At 47.5% G+C, this 21,748-nt stretch overlaps 1 protein-coding gene across 1 annotated transcript in view; it reads right to left on the bottom strand.

Moving 5' to 3' along the window:
• The window catches only part of LOC308122092 (protein turtle homolog B-like), a gene marked incomplete at its 3' end in the record, with an annotated part of 221,832 nt that extends 201,983 nt beyond the window's left edge, over positions 1-19,849 (bottom strand). Inside the window, exon 1 of the mRNA XM_080483725.1 lies at positions 19,628-19,849. Within this exon, the coding sequence (XP_080339851.1) occupies positions 19,628-19,688 (61 nt within the window). The 5' untranslated portion in view covers positions 19,689-19,849. The remainder of the gene's footprint in view (positions 1-19,627) is intronic.
• Positions 19,850-21,748: the final 1,899 nt, after the last annotated feature.

The raw sequence follows: 21,748 nt of genomic DNA, 5'->3' as shown, positions 1-21,748 counted from the left end.
CTCGTGGAGATCTGAAAGACACACTGCAATGGGCAGCACCATCCCCCCTGAGATATGTGAGCTTCCAATGAGACGTCCCCACCACAAAGTGCTCTACAAAACCCATGTGTTTCAAAAACTATATAGACTACATAATACCAAAGCCTTGCCAGCTCTGCAGGACGCAAGATGCTGCTGCCTGAACCCTGGCGCCAGACGCTACCAAAGGGGAGTTGGCCCTGCAAGTCGCGAGGGCCTCACTAGAAAGTAAAGAAGCTAGTCAACCAGCCTACCCAATGCTGGCTGACAGTGGAAACTTATAACTACTGCTGGTCTGCACTCAGCACCCGCTCACCGAACGACCGAGCGGGAGAGCCCCATTGCTAGGAACTCTGACCCCTCGGAGGCCATACCCACAACCGGAGGCCCTGAGGGAAGGGGTGAACCAGAGTTCCCTGTGCTTGAGACAGTAGGTCCCGGCGCACTGGGAGCTCCCATGGAGTCCTGTACAGTAATGGCAGGATGTCTGAGAACCAGGTCATGTGTGGCCAATATGGAGTCACCAGGATCAACCTCCTCTCCTCCATCGGTACCTTCCGCAGGATGGATGGAAGGAGGAAAAATGGGGGAAAGGTGTACAGCAACGCCTGTGGCCATGGGTGGGCAAGAGCATCCACTCCGAGAGGAGGATCATGGGAAGAGAGTGCAGTGGGTCGATTCTCGTGACGCAAAATAGGGCGACTTCTGCACATCCGTAGCGGAGCCAAATTTCATGGACAACCTGAGGGTGTAGTCTCCACCCTCCTGGGTCCGGACCCCCTCTTGACAACTGATCTGTTGCATGATTGTCCACCCCCGGCACATGGACTGCCCTCAGGGACAGAACCCTGGGGTGTGCCCAAAGCCATAGGCGGTGTGCCAGCCTGCAAAGACGGGAGGAACCAACATGCCTTGTCTGTTGATAAATCAGCCGCAGTCACACTGTCTGTCTTCACCGGCACATGCTGGTCTTGGAGCTACGGCAGAAGATGTCGCAGGGCGAGATGGACTGCTATCAGTTCTAACATGTTGATATTGTAAGTGGTCCGATGACAGCTCTAGCGCCCACTGACCCTGCTCCCCCTGAACACTGCGCCCCAGCGCATCTGTCATCACGAGATGGCGATGCGTCACTGGACCCAACCTGCTGCCCTTGGCAAGGTTCTCCTTGTTTTCCCACCAGAGTGGAGCCGCCCGTAAACGTCTGGTGATGAGGAGTACTGCATCCAGGCGAGTCATGCGACTCCATTGGTAGCACATGAGGCACCTTTGTACCGGGTGCATGTGCAGGAGGGCCAAAGGCACAGCCCGAACTGATGACGCCATTAGACCCAAAAGTCGGAAACACAGCCTCCCTGTGACCCTGGTCCCTTGCCGGAATTGGGAGAGGCATGTCCTGAGGGACTGCTGCCTTTCCATTGTCAGTGACAGTAGCCCTGCCTGGGAATCTATCTGTAGACCGAGGAATTTTGTCTGTTGGGATGGAACCAACAGGCCAAGGTGCTGGACATGGTCCAAGAGAACATCCAGATTTGCCCGGCACCGAGCCTCTGAGTGCGCACATAGGAGCCAGTCGTCCAAGTAGTTTAGCACCCGTATACCTTTCAGCCATAGAGGCCCCAGTACTGCCTCCATGCACCTTGTGAAGGTTTGGGGGGCTAAGGAGATGCCAAATGGCAGGACTCGGAACTCGTATTCCCTGCCGTTGAATACGAACCAGAGAGAACACCAGTGCTTGTCCCAGATTGGAATCTGACAGTAGGCATCCTTCAGGTCCACTCTCACAAACCAGTCTCCTTTGTTGATGGACTGTCTTACTCGAGGAATGGTCAGCATCTTGCATGGCAGGCGTTTGAGATACTGGTTCAGACCTCTCAAATCCCAAATAGGTCGCAGTGTCCCATCTCTTTTGGGGACAAGAAAATAACGGGAATAGAATCCAGCCTGTCTATTCCCACAGGGTACCTCCCTTATGGCTCCCTTCTTCAAAAGGGTGCTGACCTCCGACTGAAGAACAGCCTTTCGCTCAATATCCACCACCACCCTCGAGGTTGGGGGACACCGAGCAAACTGAATCCGATACCCCTGGATCATGGGATCCAGGAGTATCGGATTCAGTTTGCTCGAAACCACCCAGGAGCTCGCACCCAGCGACTTCCAGGCTGCAATCCGACTTGAGGCTGGCTGGAAGCAGGCCGGGTACGACCTGTTGTCAGGAAAAAGACCGGGGCTTTGACTTGCCCCTGCCTTTGCCAGATTTGCCCTTAGCTGCTCCCCCAGACACCTGCATGCCCCTGGCGTGTCTCCAGTGTAGTTCTCAGATCAGCAGGACCCCAGCCTGACCTTTGTTGCAGTATGGGAGCTTCCACCCTTTTTCCGCTGGTCTGAGCCAACCACCTGGACCTGGTCCTGGGGTCAGTGCACTGGAAACCTCCTTAGCACAGTGGTGGGATTCCTGTACCTGCTGCAGCAGAGTAGTGGCACAAGGGCCAAACATGGCTGTCGGTACAACAGGCAATTTGAGGAGAGCACCTTTGGCCTCTGGCTGCAGCTTTATCTGGACAAATAAAGTTGGCGACTGGTGACCCAGAGCGATGACAGGCTCTTCCCAGCAACCACCGCCTGTTCCTTCATCAACGCTGTCAACGTAGATGAAACTAGCTAAATCACGGAGATAAGGCAGGTATCCACCTCAGAGTTTAGGAGATGTACCAACCTCCGCTGGTACAGAGTCAGGATTGATGCTGTATTTGCCAGCTGTGTCTGAACTGCCATTGTCCGATGCAGTTTTGCCAACGAAGCATCCAGCATTTTGCATTCACCTGATGGAGTAGCTGGCCCTAATACAGGGCTGGCCGGAAACAGGAGGGCAGATACAGACTGATCCAGCCGAGGCAAAGAACCACCTTGTCCTTATCCTGCATGGCAGAATTTCGTCTAGCCGTAGCTGAATAGACAAGGTTAGCGGTGGAATTCTGAAATGCCCTCTGCATCAGGTCCTCTACATCAGGAAGGAGGGGTACCCCGAATGGCCTATCCTCATCGGTGGTACCTTCCCCATCGTCAAAGCGTGAGAGAGGAGGGATTTGGGCTGTTACCAGTCTAAGCCCTAAGGCCTGAGAAGCCCTCTGAACTAGACCCCTAGACCCCTAAACTGCTGGCGTTTAGTTTCCTTGGCCTGATCGCCCTCCTCAGCCAGCCCCTCGATCTCACCATCTTCAGACATGCCTAAGACATCAATCTCCTCATCCATGTCCTCTTGGTTGTCAGTGTCGAGGTCCTCAACCCTACAACTGACACCAGGTCTGAAAGGAGAGTTTGGGTGGGAATCCACAGCAGAGCCACCCCCAATTCTCCTATCCTAAGGTGCTTAGTCTGTGGAGGAACAGTAAGTGATGCAACCACACCTCTACGCTTAGCTCTAAAAACACAGAGCCGAGCTTCTAGGGATCGCATCGGCAGAATTGAACAATCCATACAAAAAGATGGCTTGGCCACAGCTGTTGCTGCATGTTCCTCCCCCAGACATCGTGTCCATCTTCAATGGGCACACCACACAGCAATGAACCATGGACGCAATGAATTTATTGTCTTTTTTATATATATATATATATATATATATATAGAGCTTTATTTATTTATTTAATACTATTATTATCATCACTTAGGTCAGAGCCCCAATCCACGAGAACCCCGCACGGGATTACCGGAAGGAAGTGCTCCCGAAACCAGTACACACTCCTCTTCTCGAACTTTATCAGGAAGTCGTATGAAAACTGAGTGGAAATCAGCACTTGTGAGCCACTTCTCAACGCCCCAGCGGACAGAGAAGAGAGCCCTGTGTCCTTCACGTGTGACGTCTCCACACGGAAACGCCGGCTTATTGCCGCCATGGACCGTCAGCAATCTCACGGAGCCTTTTCCCATCGCCCGATCGGGACCGGGAACAGGACCCTTGTGTTCCCCGCACAGAAGCCTCTCGACAGAGGCTCTATGCTAACACAGAGAATGCGATAGCAAGGATATTTAAATGGCGAAGACAGCCGTAACACAGGCACCACGAGAGACGATCGCTCTCTCTCCAACCCGTAAAGGTAAGCGGCACACACTGTGTTTGCTGTCAACGCTCCTCGTCTAAGAAACTCAGTGACACAGGTTAAATCTGCAGGTTAAATAGGCGGTCAGCCACGTCCACAGGTGGGTTGTAGTAAAGAAATTATCCACATCACCTGACCCGAGGGTTCAGGTACTCCAATAGAGGTATATATATATACAATATATCTCTGGGTGGAGGGGAAGCCTAGTAACGATAGAGAACGTTCTGTGTTTCTGATTGATAAACGTTACATGAGCGGCGCTCATTCTGGCGTTTGTGAACGGCGCTCTCACAGTTCAACGTTGTTTAAGAGAGTTGCCAGATTTCCATAGAGCCTTCCAGTGAAAACCCAGCTAAAGCTCACCGTAAACGGACTTTATAATGTCGGGGGAAAACAGCCAAACTGGCAACAGCAGCTTTATCATCTCGGGGGAAACAGCCAATCTGGCAACAGCAGCCACCACAGAGTCGCACCACCGCATACATCATCAAAATGAAAAAAAAAGATTATGAAAGAAAAAAAAAAGAAAAGTGACTGATGAATTTATAAACAGAATACATAGTATGAGTCTATTTCCAACTCTAATACGAGCAGTAGAATCACATCTCATAGCGCTCCACTCATTTTACAAATAACATTGAACATACCTCAGTTAGAGGATTAATGGTACGTGACAGAACTACTATCACCTACCAGTATTTGCTTTATATAATGATAATCACATAAATGAGAAACATATACAATATTCTATCTTTAAACCAATAAGAAGGGAAGATGCCATTTCTCACTTTCAATCTGACCTTTTAAATGAAGTTTGGAAGAAAAGCTGGATAGAGCCTTCAACAATTTTCTTGAAATATTTTGCACACTTTACGATAAGCATTGCCCAATGGGTCAAGGCAATACACCTAAACATAAAACAACCTCTCCCTGGTTAACCAAGGGTTTATTAAACGCTTGTAAAAAGACAAATGATTTATACAGGCAGTCGCTCACATTAAAAACAGATGAGACAGAAAGGCGATACAAGCAATATAGAAATAAATGAACAAACATAATAAGAACTCGCCAGAAAAAATATTACACTGATGTATTGAATGAAAATAAAAATATTAAAGGGATTTGGAACATACCAAATAAGCTATTAAAAGGTGAAACTAAAAAGGATCTTTATCCACATTTATGGTTTTTTTGTAAACGTCGGCCCTGAACTGGCAAAAGAAATCCCAGAACACAATAACATGGATGATTAGAATCTGATTGAAAGAATTACAAAAACTATTTTTCTCTCAAATGTGAGTGAGGCTGAAGTTAAAAATGTTGTCAATAGTTGTAAAAGCAAAACATCAACTGATTGTTCTGTTTATTGTAGAAACAGTAATTGAAGGTATTGAGAAGTCTCACTCACATGTGGAATATATCATTCCACACAGGAATACTTCCTAAGAACATGAAAACAGCCAAAGTAATACCCATGTTCACAAATGGAAACAAACACATCCAGACCGCTCTCTCTGCTCCCTCAGTTCTCAAAATATTAGAAAAACTATTTAATAAAGGATTAGTACATTTCTTAGACATGTGACATATTTAATAAAGGACAATATGGTTTTAGATCAAACACATCCACAACCATGGCAACTCCAGCGGCGGTGGAGGAGAGTACTGGCTCCAGACACACAGAATATTTATAGAGCTAAAAAAAGCCTTTGACACTATCAATCATTCACTCTTGCTGAAAACACAGGAAAGGTATTTGATAAGGGGGGTGTCTGGTTTATCAGAGAGAACACAGTTTGTGAAGATGGGGAGGTTTGAATCAGAGAGTCGGGGCATTGCTTATGGAGTTCTGCAGGGAAATATTTTGGCTTCAAAATTATTTATTCTATATATAAAGTATATATTTAAAACATCCAATATACTGAAAATGATATTTGCAGATGATACTAATATATTTTATTCTCATGATAATCAAAACATATTAATTGATATAGCTAATGAGGAATTAAAATCAACATGTAGATGGATATAAATAAGTTGTCTCTTAACTTTGATAAAACTAGAGTCATTTTATTTGGAAATGATAGAGATACAGAAATCAAAATAAAGATAGAAGGAACAATAATTGAAAAAGTGTCAGAAATACAGAAATACATTTTTAGGAATGATTATTGACATTAAGCTGGATTGGAAATCACACATCAAACATATACAAAATAAGATTTCATAAAACATATCTTTAATTAATAGATCAAAATATCTTTTGGACCACAAAGCTCTGCATTTCTTGTACTGTTTCCTTGTTCTGCCTTACTTAACGTATGGTATTGAAGTCTGGGGTAACAATTACAAACATTCATTACAATCACTATGGAAACTCCAAAAACCAGGGGGGGTCCGGCTCTGGAATGGGTTGGGGAGTGACCTCAAGCAATGGCCACCGATTTATCAGTTCAAATGGAAGTAGAAAGAAAAGGTGTTGCTGCGCTACAGGACAGAGGACGGGCTCTACCTGCTGTTGGGTCTGACAGTAGTAAGAACTTGGGATGTTTGTTGATGGTGTTGGACAGAATGAAGGCTGGAGTTAAAACCAGCAGTGATGATGAGGTAATGTAAGTGTTTATGACAGTTTATCTATGGATGTTGTGTATATACACTGCTCAAAAAAATTAAAGGAACAGTTTTTTATCAGGGTATGGCATGAATTCAATTGCACTTTTCTGATAAGGTTTTGGTCAGGTACGTGGCAGAGGGGGTTGTTAATCAGTTTCAGCTGCATTGGTGTTGATGGAATTACCATCAGGTGCACTAGAGGGGCAACAACGAGATGGCCCCCAAAACAGGACTGGTTTTGCAGGTGGAGGCCATTTCAAGTTCCTCCCTCTTGATCTTTTTCAACTGTTTTTCCACAAGTGTTGGCTTTAGCTAGAGTCATTATCACGACTGGGAGCATGAGGCGATTTCTTAACCCTCCTGAAGTTGCGCAGATTGTCCAACTCCTCCAGGATGGCACATCCATGCGTGCTGTTGATGTGTCTCCCAGTACAATCTCCAGAGCATGGAGGAGATTCCAGGAGACAGGCAGTTACTCTAGGAGAGCTGGACAGGGCCATAGACGGTCCTCATCCCATCAGCAGGACCGATATCTGCTGCTTTGTGCAAGGAGGAACAGGTCGAGCACTGCCCGAGCCCTACAGAATGACCTCCAGCAGGCTACTGGTGTGAATGTCTCTGCCCAAACAGTCAGAAACAGACTTCACGAGGGTGGCCTCAGGGCACGATGTCCTGTAGTGTGCCCTGTGCTCACTGCTCAGCACCGTGGAGCTTGATTGGCATTTGCCATAGAACACCAGAATTGGCAAGTCCGCCACTGGCGCCCTGTGCTTTTCACAGATGAGAGCAGGTTTACCCTGAGAACCTGTGATAGACGTGAAAGGGTCTGGAGAAGCCAAGGAGAGCGCTATGCTGCCTGCAACATCATTCAGCATGACCCGTTCGGTGGTGGGTCAGGGATGGTCTGGGGAGGCATTTCCATGGAGGGACGAACAGACCTCTACAGGCTAGAGAACGGCAGTCTGACTGCCATTAGGTATCGGGATGAAATCCTTGCACCCATGGTCAGACCCTACGCTGGTGCAGTAGGTCCTGGGTTCCTCCTGGTCCACGACAATGCCCGGCCTCATGTGGCAAGAGCATGCAGACAGTATCTGGAGGATGAAGGAATTGACACAATTGAATGGCCCTCACGATCACCTGATCTAAACCCGATAGAACACCTCTGGGACATAATGTTTCGGTCCATCAGACGCCGCCAGGTTGCTCCTCAGACTTTACATGAGCTCACTGATGCCCTTAGACAGATCTGGGAGGACATCCCACAAGACACCATCCGTCGTCTCATTAGGAGCATGCCGTGACGTTGTCAAGCATGCATACAAGCACGTGGGGGCCACACAAGATATTGAAAAGAATTTTGAGTTGCAGAAATTGAATTTAGGTAAAATGGACGAGCCTGCCACATCATTTTTTCACTTTGATTTTTGGGGTGTCTATATACTGAGCCCTGTGTATGCTGAAAACTTTTATTTCAATCAAAAGATGTGGCATCCTTTTGTTCCTGAGACATTAAACTGTCTATATCAGTATAGATATCCAACATTTCTTTTTCACCATTGAAATCTGATGTGTTTTCAAAGTGTTCCTCTAATTTTTTTGAGCAGTGTATATACAATTGTATGTTTACATGTACAGTTTTTTCATTACCATAATGATAGTATTAAGCTAAAATAGGTACAGGATAGCTTCCAAATATTATTTAGTTATATATTGTACTTGGGGGTGGAAGTAAACAAGTATTTTTACTTCTTTTCACTCCCTTTCAAGCAAAAGAAACTTATTTTGTTGTAATCAGTTATTTCATTTGTATTACTATGTATTGTTTATGTGTGATGTGATGGAAACTATGGATCAGTTTCTGCTTGAAATTAATAAAATCAATCAATCAATCAAAATGTGAAGCATCACTACAAAAACAAGTAGAAGACAGCAGCTCTACCTCAGACTCTGTCTCCACCATGAATACTTCATCTTGGTATGGTTACAGTACTTTCTGGACGACATGCCACTACCTTTTTTTTTTTTTAAACATGCTTTGTTGTTGCCTCTTTGTTAATTCATGTTCCTGCTTCACGTTACTGTCCCGATAGAACTGCTCAGGCTGGTTAATCTAAGAAATCATCTTACTGTCTAGATAGAGCTGCTCAGGCTGGTTAATCTAAGAAATCATCTTACTGTCTAGATAGAGCTGCTCAGGCTGGTTTAATCCCAAAACAGTTGTAAAGTATTTGGATCAGTGTGATAACTGCAAATAATATATGTAGCACAACAAGGGTATTGTATGTTATCCCCTTCACCCCTCCCCCTCCCCTTCTCTTCTCTTCTCCCTCTCTTTGAGCGTTCCCCCCCGGTCGTGTACAGCAGCCATGCCAACTTCTGACGGAGGAGACAACAGGAGGAGACTCCAGGTCTCTCCCTGTTGCAAGACCAAAAACTGTTCTGACTCCGAAGGCTCTCAATCACATCATATTGTTGGCCCAAGCTGCCGAACAGGACAAGGGAAAAGAAAAAAGAAAAAAGAAAAAAGAAAAAAGAAGCTGCTACTAGTGAGGACTGAATGGATGCAACAATGTGGAAATGCCAGGATTCTGAGGGGAACAGCTCACAGCAACATGTTAAAAAAAGAAAAGAACTATGAACTAGTTATTCTTTGGAACTGTGAATTGAGTTCAAAATTTTTAATTATGAACTATGAACTGAACTTTGAACTGGTTCATGTACATTGTTGGTTGGGTTCAGTTTGGTTTGGTTTCATTCCGTTTGTTTCAGTTCGGTTCGCTTTGGACCACCTTGGAGAAGGCAAAGTCTTGACGTCGCTCTGTCGCCACGTTTTCACCGCACAAAATGTGCCGGGACATAACGGAGCGCAATGGTAAAGCCTACCCAGCCCCAAATCTGTTGTGCGTTTCCACTGCAGAAGGTACGATTAAAAAGTAGTTGGGATGATGAGCTCTGCAGATATGTGACATTGAAACAGTAATCTCAGGCCAACCCGGCCATATGAATACTACATTGTTGTTTACATGCTCCACTTTACTAGTTGTTTTGTTAACTTTTTAATTGTTTTATTTTTTGCAGCCACAGAGCTGCAGCCGCAACTTCCGTGTTGGTTTCCAGAGAGCAAACGCCAGCCGGCCCCGGTCCCGCGGCGCAAGACATGACGCCGGTGTCACGTTGCATCACACGTTGGCGCCGAGAGGGAGCACGAGATTGAAGGACTGACACCGGGGCTCAAGGCAGCTCCGGTGTCCTGGCGCTCCGGCGCACCGTGTGTGGACGCGGTCCAAATCCGATTGTCACGTCGCATCACATCGCATCACCAGCCCCCGTAGCTCCGTGTCTGCACACTCCAGCAGGGTTAGGGTTAGGGTTCCAGCAGGAAGTTCAGTGTCGGGACGCCGGTGCGCCAGAGTTGGCCAGTGTGTGCAACACGGGGACTCGGCAGCACACCGGAGCTGCTCCCAGCTGGACAACGGACGTCCACGTCTGCCTCCGAGCTCCGATCCCAGTTCGGTTACGGCCGTAGCGTCTGCTCCAGAGTCCCGGTCTCTGTCCTGACTTGCGTCTGCTCTTGTGGCCGCAAAAAAACACCCAAAAAACCAACCCGTGCAAAGCTGAATATGTTAACAACAGAGGATTCATACAGCCGACATATTAAAATATTGCGGGTGTGTAATAAATCACTGACCAATAAGCAGGCGGCTTCTCAAAACCAGACGGTTCAGATGTCCTGAGTACCTCAAAAGCAGGGCGACGGAAAAGCCTCCATCTTTGGAGAGGTTATTTCGGTACCATCCACAATTCTTGCAGTGGCAACACAGGAAAACCCAAACCAGACCGAACCATCCCGTTCAGTCCCGGCGGGACGGATGGTTTGTGCAGTAGAAACGGGGCTTTTGATGCCCCCCCCCCCCCAAAAGATCAAAGCCTCCAGGTTGCACCACCTTAGGCAGAAGGCCCAGAGAGCTTCAGAGGTTTTTATTCAACACTATAAAAACATTGAAATATCAGTTTGTGCGTGTCCAAGTCCAATTTCTTCTACTTTCAATATTCTGAGCTCAAACTCACCAGGCCTGCTCGTAAATGGACATCACTCAGCTCTATATCTCAGTGTCAGTGAATGACCACGCCCCCTGATACAGGCTGAGGAAATGAAGGAGTGATGAGTCAGCACTTTTTACAACTCAACCCAGAGAAAACTCAGCTCATTGTTTTTGTCCCCAAAGAAGAAAGGTTAAAGGTCAGTGCTCATCTTGACTCCAGGTCACTCAGGACATCAAATCAGGCAGAAATCTGGGTGGAGTTCTGGACTCCACCCTGAAATTCAACAGCCCCATTAAGACAAGAACCACATCAGCTTCCTACCATCTGAACAATGTTGAAGAATCAAAGGATTTCTGGGGTGGAGCTCATTACACCACCACACTGAGGGGGGAGCCCATTACTCCACCACACTGAGGGTGGAGCACATTACACCAACACACTGAGGGGGGAGCATATTACACCAACACACTGAGGGGGGAGCATATTACACCACCACACTGAGGGTGGAGCACATTACACCACCACACTGAGGCTGGACCACATTACACCAACACACTGAGGGGGGAGCATATTACACCAACACACTGAGGGGGGAGCATATTACACCACCACACTGAGGGTGGAGCACATTACACCAACACACTGAGGGGGGAGCATATTACACCAACACACTGAGGGGGGAGCATATAACACCAACACACTGAGGGGGGAGCATATAACACCACCACACTGAGGCTGGACCACATTACACCAACACACTGAGGGGGGAGCACATTACACCACCACACTGAGGGGGGAGCACATTGCACCACCACACTGAGGGTGGAGCTCAGAGCTAATCAATGGTCTGAGTGTGAATTCATGTAATGAAGGAGAAACCAAAGTATTGGGGCTATAAAACAGGACTGCAGTGCACCAATCCTGTCGCACTTCACTGTGAACTCATTTCACTGTGAACTCAGTTCACTGTGAACTCAGTTCACTGTGAACTCAGTTCACCGGGTGGAGACACAATAATATGTCAGTATTTAGACATGACAGCTATTCCCTGCTCCATCAGGTCCAGCGTTCTCTGGCTGCTCTCAACATGTCTTCTTCCTCCAGCAGCTCTTAGAGAAGCTCCCTGACCCCCTGAGGGTTCCTTCACACCACCCTTTTCTCCAGGCTGCTCCCAGGTCCAGTGTTTCCTGGAATTCAAGGGGCTTTGATCAAAAGTTCTGCATCATTTCTCAGGGACACAGCGAAAGATGAAGAAGAGCTGGTGTCAGCAGTGAGCTGCTCAAGTTGTTAGAGGACACCTTGTGGAGTCCGGGTCTCTCCGGGTGACCACATGGTGTGATTCTACACAATGTGCACTCTTTGGTAGTCACTGCCGTCAACATAAGACTCACAATAAAAGAATGAATTGTGATACACAAGGTCAGAAAATGGCTCTCCACATAGGGCATGAATGCTGCGCGGCATTCTGAATGTTCTGAGTTCTAAAGCTGCTATTTAGGCTCAAAAAGATCTTTTCTTCAGTTAATCTCATTTAATCACATTAAGTAGATTGACTCTCTTTTTATGAGCTTATCTGAACAACGTGTATTAGAATGAACCATTAGAATGAAATATGTTGAATCAAACATATTTGTGATATGCAACCGAAGCATCAGCTGATTTTTTGGAGTGTTCAGGCAGCTCCACCCTGGGCTCCACCCTCAGCTCTGTGGATTGGACAGTGTGTCTGATGGCATGAAGTGTGTGGCTGTTTGGGAAGATGGGACTTTACTACAGTAGTGATGAGAAACCCAACTCCTTAAACTGACTCAAAGCTTTTTCAGTCATTCATCCAAGTGAACCGGGTGTCTGACTCATTTCACTCATTTGAGTCAGTTTCACAATTTCCAGCATCTCACCACCGAGTCATCCTCTCCTCCATCACCACCGAGTCATCCTCTCCTCCATCATCACTGTCATCCTCTCCTCCATCACCACTGAGTCATCCTCTCCTCCATCACCACCGAGTCATCCTCTCCTCCATCACCACCCAGTCATCCTCTCCTCCATCATCACTGTCATCCTCTCCTCCATCACCACTGAGTCATCCTCTCCTCCATCATCACCAGTCATCCTCTCCTGAATCACCACCCAGTCATCCTCTCCTCCATCACCACTGAGTCATCCTCTCCTCCATCACCACTGAGTCATCCTCTCCTCCATCATCACCCAGTCATCCTCTCCTCCATCACCACCAGTCATCCTCTCCTGAATCACCACCCAGTCATCCTCTCCTCCATCACCAACCAGTCATCCTCTCCTCCATCACCAACCAGTCATCCTCTCCTCCATCACCACCAGTCATCCTCAACTCCATCACCACCCAGTCATCCTCTCCTCCATCCTCTCCTCCATCATCACCCAGTCATCATCTCCTCTATCATCACCATTACCCTCTCCTCCATCACCACCCAGTCATCCTCTCCTCCATCATCACCCAGTCATCCTCTCCTCCATTATCACCAAGTCATCATCTCCTCCATCACCACCCAGTCATCCTCTCCTGAATCACCACCCAGTCATCCTCTCCTCCATCATCACCAAGTCATCCTCTCCTCCATCACCACCCAGTCATCCTCTCCTCCATCACCACCCAGTCATCCTCTCCTTCATTACCACCCAGTCATCCTCTCCCCCATAATCACCCAGTCATCCTCTCCTTCATCACCACCCAGTTATCCTCTCCCCCATAATCACTCAGTCATCCTCTCCTTCATCATCACCATCATCCTCTCCTCCATCATCACCCAGTCATCCTCTCCTCCATCATCACCCAGTCATCCTCTCCTTCATCACCACCCAGTCATCCTCTCCTCCATCATCACCCAGTCATCCTCTCCTTCATCACCACCCAGTCATCCTCTCCTTCATCACCACCCAGTCATCCTCTCCTCCATCATCACTCAGTCATCCTCTCCTCCATCATCACTCAGTCATCCTCTCCTCCATCATCACCCAGTCATCATCTCCTTCATCACCACCCAGTCATCCTCTCCCCCATAATCACTCAGTCATCCTCTCCTTCATCATCACCATCATCCTCTCCTCCATCATCACCCAGTCATCCTCTCCTCCATCACCACCCAGTCATCCTCTCCTCCATCATCACCCAGTCATCCTCTCCTTCATCACCACCCAGTCATCCTCTCCTCCATCATCACTCAGTCATCCTCTCCTCCATCATCACTCAGTCATCCTCTCCTCCATCATCCTCTCCATCATCACCCAGTCATCATCTCCTCCATCATCACCAAGTCATCCTCTCCTCCATCATCACTGTCATCCTCTCCTCCATCATCCTCTCCTCCATCATCACTGTCATCCTCTCTTCCATCACCACCCAGTCATCCATCATCACCCCGTCATCCTCTCCTCCATCACCACCCAGTCATCATCGCCTCCATCATCACCCAGTCATCATCTCCTCCATCATCACCCAGTCATCATCTCCATCATCACCATCAGCCTCTCCTCCATCATCCTCTCCTCCATCATCACTGTCATCCTCTCCTCCATCCAGAACTCTGCTGCCGCCTCCTCACTCACCCCCAGTCCAGAGAACACATCACCACCCTGCAGAACCTCCACTGGTTCCCTGTGCAATATCACATTCAGTATAAGCTCCTCCTCCTCACCTAAAAGTGCCTCTATAACCTTGCCCCTCCCTACCTTACCAACCTCCAGCAACAACACCGCCCCACTCCCCATCTCGACTCTGCTCACACAAACCTCCTCACACCTCCTCCCTCTGGAATCACTCCCACAACCCATCAGGAACAACACCACCTGTTCAACCTTGCTTTTCCCTGCACTCTTCTTTTATCTTCATTGTTATTTCTCCTTATTTTTCTTTTCGCTATGTTAAGCGTCTGAGTGTTACAAAAACCACTATATAAGTTATAGGTAATAATATTATTATTATCATGTATCAATAGGAAGATGCTTCTGAGGGAAATAAACAATAAGTACATTATTTTTAGCAGCTATTAGCAGTAGCAGCGTGACTACTAGCGTGAATAGCAGCTTTTAGTAGCTATTAGCAGTAGTAGTGTGGCTTCTAGCGCGAATAGGAGCTATTAACAGTAGCAGCGTGACTACTAGCACGAATAGCAGCTTTTAGCAGCTTTAAGCAGTAGTAGCATGGCTACTAGCACCAATAGCAGCTTTTAGCAGCTATTAGCAGTAGCAGCGTGGCTTCTAGCGCTAATAACAGCTTTTAGCAGTAGCAGCGTGGCTACTAGCGTGACTAAGAGCTATTAGTAGTAGCAGCTTGGCTATTAGTGCTAATAGCAGCTTTTAGCAGCTATTAGCAGTAGTAGCATGGCTACTAGCACCAATAGCAGCTTTTAGCAGCAGTAGTGTGGCTACTAGCGTGAATAAGAGCTATTAGTAGTAGCAGCTTGGCTATTAGCCATAGCAGCGTGGCTACTAGCGCAAATACCAGATGTGAGCAGCTCGTAGCAGTAGCAGCGTGTATGTTAGCTGCCAGCTGTCAGCTGTTGCAGAAGGCATCGCGCAGTAAAGTAAAACTAGTAAAACTTTAGTAAGTAATGTTTAAATTCCGTACCCCGTAGCTCAGCTGGTAGAGCATGAGACTCAGTCTCAGGGTAGAGGGTTCATGTCCCACGCCGGGCGCCACCTTCCTGTGGGCTCTCCACCTGCAGGAAGGTTCTTAATGGTGCAATGTGATCTGGGTGACGGTGCTCAGACTGACACCACCACCACCCGGAAACGGAGAAGAGGGAGGATATGGATGGACGGATTTTTAAATTCCAATTTACCCAAAGTGCCAACCCTTTTTGATTTGTTGACCCAAAGTGAAACTTGTAATTTCTACCTTGATCATACTGAAACTGCTTTTTCATGCAGGCGTTGGATTTGGACAGGCTGCAGTCACCCACACCTGCACACACTGGGTGGGTGGAGCAGCATGGCTCCATGTGATTGTCCAAACAGGATGCCATGATGACCGTCAATGTGACATGATGTGCAGCCCTCGTCAGGGTCACAATGTGAACTATCTCCAGAACATTCAGGGTTGGACCTGGAGATCCGGGTCGGGAGCTGAATGTAGAGCTCATGGTGAGGTATCTAATGGCCCAATCCCATTAATGTTTAATGGCTCTGGAAAATTTGACAGAGAAGAAGCTGACTGCGCTGAATTGGAGAGCTGGACTGTAAAGTGAGCTGGGGGGGTTGAGGGTTGGATATGAGTAGAAACACATTTACTTCACATTCGTCATGCTGCCATTCAGGATGGGGGGGGGGGTCCTGCCTGCTGGAGGTACTGTGCTACATCCGCCCCCCCATCCCACTGCTGCCTCAGTGTTCACCAGGAGAGGAAGCTCTGTACTCTGTCTGAGATCTGTGAGCAGATCAGGACAACTGTCAGACTGAGGAAGACCTCACCAGCAACACGCCACAGTGATCTGACCGCAGACCTCACCAGCAACACGCCAGAGTGATCTGACCGCAGACCTCACCAGCAACACGCCACAGTGATCTGACCGCAGACCTCACCAGCAACACGCCACAGTGATCTGACCGCAGACACACACGTCAGCATCGTCTAGAAACAATGTCAGGATCATTTCAAAGCCTTGAAGCAAAACCCCAGCAGCTCTGCCAGGAAATCCTGGCTCTGCAGCCAGCGAGCAGGCTAGGGAAGTAGCATTGTGCTATCCAGCTTTTCATGGCAACATGTTGCTGTTTGGACGGATTTTACACTCAGAACACCACGAAGCAACACAGCAACATGGATGTTAGCAAAGCAACGCAGCAACGTGGATGTTAGCAAAGCAACACAGCAACGGGGGATGCTAGCAAAGCAACGCAGCAATGTGGATGTTAGCAAAGCAACACAGCAACGTGGATGTTCGCAAAGCAACACAGCAACGGGGGATGCTAGCAAAGCAATGCAGCAATGTGGATGCTAGCAAAGCAACACAGCAACGTGGATGTTAGCAAAGCAACGCAACAATGTGTATGTTAGCAAAGCAACACAGCAACATGGATGCTAGCAAAGCAATGTAGCAATGTGGATGCTAGCAAAGCAACGCAGCAACGTGGATGTTAGCAAAGCAACACAGCAACGTGGATGTTAGCAAAGCCGAAGTCCAGCAGGGCGGCGCTCTGCAGCCAGACCTCAGTGTTTTCAGACTCCAGCTCTGGGAGGAGAACAGCTCTGACATCAGAACAATGAGCAGCAGCTCCTCCAGGCTGTCAGCAGGCGATTCACTCCTCCGTGAAGCTGCGTGCTACTCCACGCTAAACTCTCTGAAAATAGTCCCAATGGTTGGAGCTGCGTTAGAGCTGGAAACATTGTGTTGCTGCTGCCTTGCTCAAGAGTTTCCCCAGGGATTAATAAAGTCATTCTGAGGTTCTAAAGGTAGAACTAGTTTATTATGAGATGATGACGTCACGCAGACCTCCACATTGTCCACATGGAACAAAAATACTCTGTACTGCTTCCTTTACTGTCCTGATACTAACCTCAAGTTGTCTTTAGAGAGAATACATGTATACATTAGTACATTTCATACTTTACTGTAGAGAGGAGTTTATTACGGGTCGTACCACTACGGGTCGTACCACTACGGGTCGTACCACTACGGGTCGTACCACTACGCGGCCGCCATGTTTGTTTACAACAGGATGAGCAGGAGGGAGGGGGAGATGAGCAGTAACAGGCTCTGTAGCCTCCATCAGTCTCTGCAGGAGGGATTAACGCCATGCATACACTCTAATTCGTTGTCGTGGCCTAAATGTCTAAATGTTTCAGTACTATGTCAGAATCTGCAAGTATACTCTAATGGAAAGTTAAACTGTAAAATTATTTGTGAAATCCTATTAGGTTTGTCATTTTTAATTGGAGTCAAATAACCTCAAGTTTAATTAAAAAAACAATCACAGAAACATATTACAAAGTATTTATTGGTCAAATTCATACTTTACCCAAGCTTATACATTTCCACTAAACTTCTAAAGTAAAAAGTTGTGAACATCCTTAATGTGAAGCCCTGGAAACACTGACTAATGAAGATATTGAGGTGAAGAGGCAGTACAGGCAGGGGGTGGCCACATTCTGACTTTACGTTCGCTACTTTGTTGCCGTGTAACAGAAAGGAAGAACTCTAAGATGATGTACCTGCAACACAATGCAGCATTAAAAAAAATCTATTGTTATTACTATGATCATGATTTTAATGTAACATGAAACTGTTTTTGTTTAACAAAATATATTTCACTGGGTGCAGGACGAGTGCAACGTCTGCAGGACTAGTGCAACCCATGGCTCACTAGTCCTCTCGACTAGTGGGATAAATATTAGGATCTGTCCCTGGTCTGGAGGAGTTCAGATCAATCCACGCTACTCCAGGAATGGCTGAGGGCCCCCCACCACATCTTATTGTCCACACACACACACACACACACACACACACACACACACACACACACACACACACACACACACACACACACACACACACACACACACACACACACACACACACACACACACACACACACACACACACACACACACACACACACACACACACACACACACACACACACACAGACAGGTCTCCCCCCTGCTGACGGAGATCTGCTGTCCTGCATGTAGAACGCTGCAGCACATTGAAATGTGAACAGGAGGAGACGCTGAGGGGGAGACAAGGTGTGTTACAGCAGGGAGCAACTTAAAGCTGCAGGAAAGAGTTAGACTTTCCCTAATGCAAACATTATAGAGTGATCAGAGAGTGATCAGAGTGATCAGAGAGGGCAGATTAGTGCGCAGCATGCTCTGCCTCCAGCTGATCTCAGCTCTGCAGCATTTAACACCAAAACTACTACTTTCACCCTTTGACACCAAATACAACCTGAGAGCCACAAAACATACTAATTATTGGAAATATTGAAAAAGCATCTCAACAAAAAGCTCTAGGTCCAGATAATCTGCTTTCATTAATGAAGTCTCACATGTGCAATGTAGATCTACTTTTTAAATGGAAAGTCCTTTTCTCCCTCTGGGCTGGTTTCCAGCTGCTAACCCTAACCCAACAGTGAGAGCAGCTCCAACACATCGTTTTTATTATTTGTATTATTTTTTCCTTTGATTTTTGACTTTTTCTAGTTTTTCTTCATTTTTATGTTTTCATTTTCCTCCTATTGCTTTTTATTTTTTCTAATTTTTTCTTGTTTTTTTGTCAGTTTCCTCAGTTTTTTCTTTTTTTCCTCCATGTTTCTAATTTTCTTCTTTTTGTTCTGCTTTTTTTTTTTTTTCCTTAAAGCTCTGGCTCACTTAGGCTGCACAGCTGCAGAGCTGCAGAGCTGCAGAGCTGCATCACGCCTGAGGATGATGGAGAAACACCTGCTCCTCAGCCCGGGGGACGGAGAGCTCGCTCTAGCGGACACTGTCGGTATTGAGCAGGGTTTCATGACATCTCCACCATCGCACCGCAATGATGACATACACCGGCTGCTGCAGTCCCGCAGCTTGATCCCCGCACAGCACAACTCCACGACATCACCTGTCACTCCCCGCAAAGTGTTTCCAGTGCAGCCGGGAAAGTCTTCTGAGCTCCTGGAGAGTGAGGGGGACAGACCCGGTATCAGAGAGCCAAGACCCGGGAGCCAGACCCGGAGCAGCGAGACACTCAACAGGGACTCTGTCCGCAGCTGTATCAAGTTCCTGGCGGAACGTGGGACACAAACACGCCTTCAAAGTTGAAACACACACATGCAGGGAGCCGGGGGCCGTGGGCACACCGGGGGATGGAGGTGGACGGCGGACGTGACGGTGCCCTCACCTTGAGCCGATCCTCCGGTGCTGAAGACACTTGCTATCAAAGTGGCCACATACCAAATCATAGTACTGTCACCGGCCGCAGATTGACCTCATCGTATCTCAGAGCGCCCAGTCGGTACGCCTCTCATCGGCCGGGACGGGGCTCCGGACGGGGCTCGGGAGCGAAGCGGGATCCTGGCTGGACGCTCACTCCTCCATCTCGCTTCCCCTCTCCTCGCGCTCCACTCACATCCTCACACGGATCACCTGCGCCAATGGGATCGCGGCAGCTGGGGCCGAGCAGCCAGCCGTTGGCCCGCCCCCGCCAGGCGTCTATTGGCCGGCGCGGGAGGGCCACTGCCCGCTGATTGGCTGCCTGTGCTGCCGCTCAGTTGGCTGGAGCGCTGCGTTCACAGCGTGTCGTAATGCTCACAGCTTTGACCATCGTCACAATGTTAACATAGATTAAAATATAAACTGAAACACTGTGTCAACAGAAGCTTCATATCTTATCTAGTAGAGTTTTTCTTCAATAAATACAGATTAAATGGAATTTTAAATCTGAAACAAATGATGACTCATAGTGAAAATGTCTTGGGTTGAAATCTGTGTGGAGATTACAAGTTCTCCCTGAGTATAGAACAATGGATGGATGACTTACAGCTTCAATTATAAAGACTAAAGCAGGAGTGCAGTTTTGTGCCGTAAACCTACAATAATCAGACATAGTTTAGTTTCACCATTAATTCAATTCAATTCAATTCAACTTTATTTATATAGCACCCAATACAACAGTCATTTCTAGGAGCTTTTAACAGAGAAAAACCCAAGGAATCCACATGAGCAGCAGATTGATTTGTGACTGTGGAAAGAAAAACTCCTCTAACAGGAAGAACCTTTGTAGAACCCAGTCGGAGGAGGGGGGGAGAGGAAAGGATAGGATAGACAGAGAGATAGATTGGGGGGGCCTTGGAAACCCCCCCTGGTTTAAGTCGGGAAGGTAGAGAGAGAGGTAGAAAGAGAGGTAGAGAGAGGGGTAGAGAGAGGTAGAGAGAGGGGTAGAGAGGTAGAGAGAGAGGTAGACAGAGGGGTAGAGAGAGAGAGAGGTAGAGAGAGGTAGAGAGAGGTATAGAGGTAAAGAGAGGTAGAGAGAGGTTGAGAGAGAGGTAGAGAGGGAGGTAGAGAGAGGTAGAAAGAGGTAGAGAGAGGGGTAGAGAAAGGTAGAGCGAGAGGTAGACAGAGGGGTAGAGAGAGGAAGAAAGAGGTAGAAAGAGGTAGAGAGAGGGGTAGAGAGAGAGAGGTAGAGATAAATAAAGAGAGGTAGAGAGAGAGAGAGGTGGAGAGGTAAAGAGAGGTTGGGAGAGAGGTAGAGAGAGGTAGAGAGAGGTATAGAGAGGGGTAGAGAGAGAGAGAGGTAGAGAGAGGTAGAGAGGTAGAGAGAGAGGTAGAGAGAGGTAAAGAGGTTGAGAGAGAGGTAGAGAGATAAAGAGAGGTAGAGAGAGATGTAGAGAGGTTGAGAGCAAGGTAGAGAGGCAGAGAGATAGGTAGAGCGAGGTAGAGAGAGTGGTAGAGAGAGAGGTAGAGAAAGGTAGAGAGAGGTTGAGAGAGAGGTAGAGAGAGAGGTGGAGAGGTAAAGAGAGGTGAAGAGAGGTAGAGAGAGAGGTAGAGAGAGGTGGAGAGAGAGGTAGAGAGGTAAAGAGAGGTTGAGAGAGAGGTAGAGAGAGAGGTAGAGCGAGGTAGAGAGAGGTGTAGAGAGAGAGAAGTAGAGAAAGGTAGAGAGGTAGAGAAAGAGGTGGAGAGGTAAAGAGAGGTAGAGAGGTAGTGAGAGAGGTAGTGAGAGGTAGAGAGAGGTAAAGAAAGGTAGAGAGAGAGGTGGAGAGGTAAAGAGAGGTAGAGAGGTAAAGAGGTTGAGAGAGGTAGAGAGGTAAAGAGAGGTTGAGAGAGATGTAGAGAGAGGTTGAGGTTGAGAGAGGTAGAGAGAAGTAGAGAGAGGTAGAGCGAGGTAGAGAGAGTGGTAGAGAGAGAGGTAGAGAAATGTAGAGAGGTAGAGAGAGAGGTAGAGCGAGGTAGAGAGAGTGGTAGAGAGAGAGTTGGAGAGGTAAAGAGAGGTAGAGAGAGGTGGAGAGAGAGGTAGATAGGTAAA

This window comes from Lipophrys pholis (assembly GCF_963383615.2).
Source record: "Lipophrys pholis genome assembly, chromosome: 16".
Taxonomy (NCBI): Eukaryota; Metazoa; Chordata; class Actinopteri; order Blenniiformes; family Blenniidae; genus Lipophrys; species Lipophrys pholis.
This window is presented reverse-complemented; position numbering and strand designations above follow the sequence as displayed.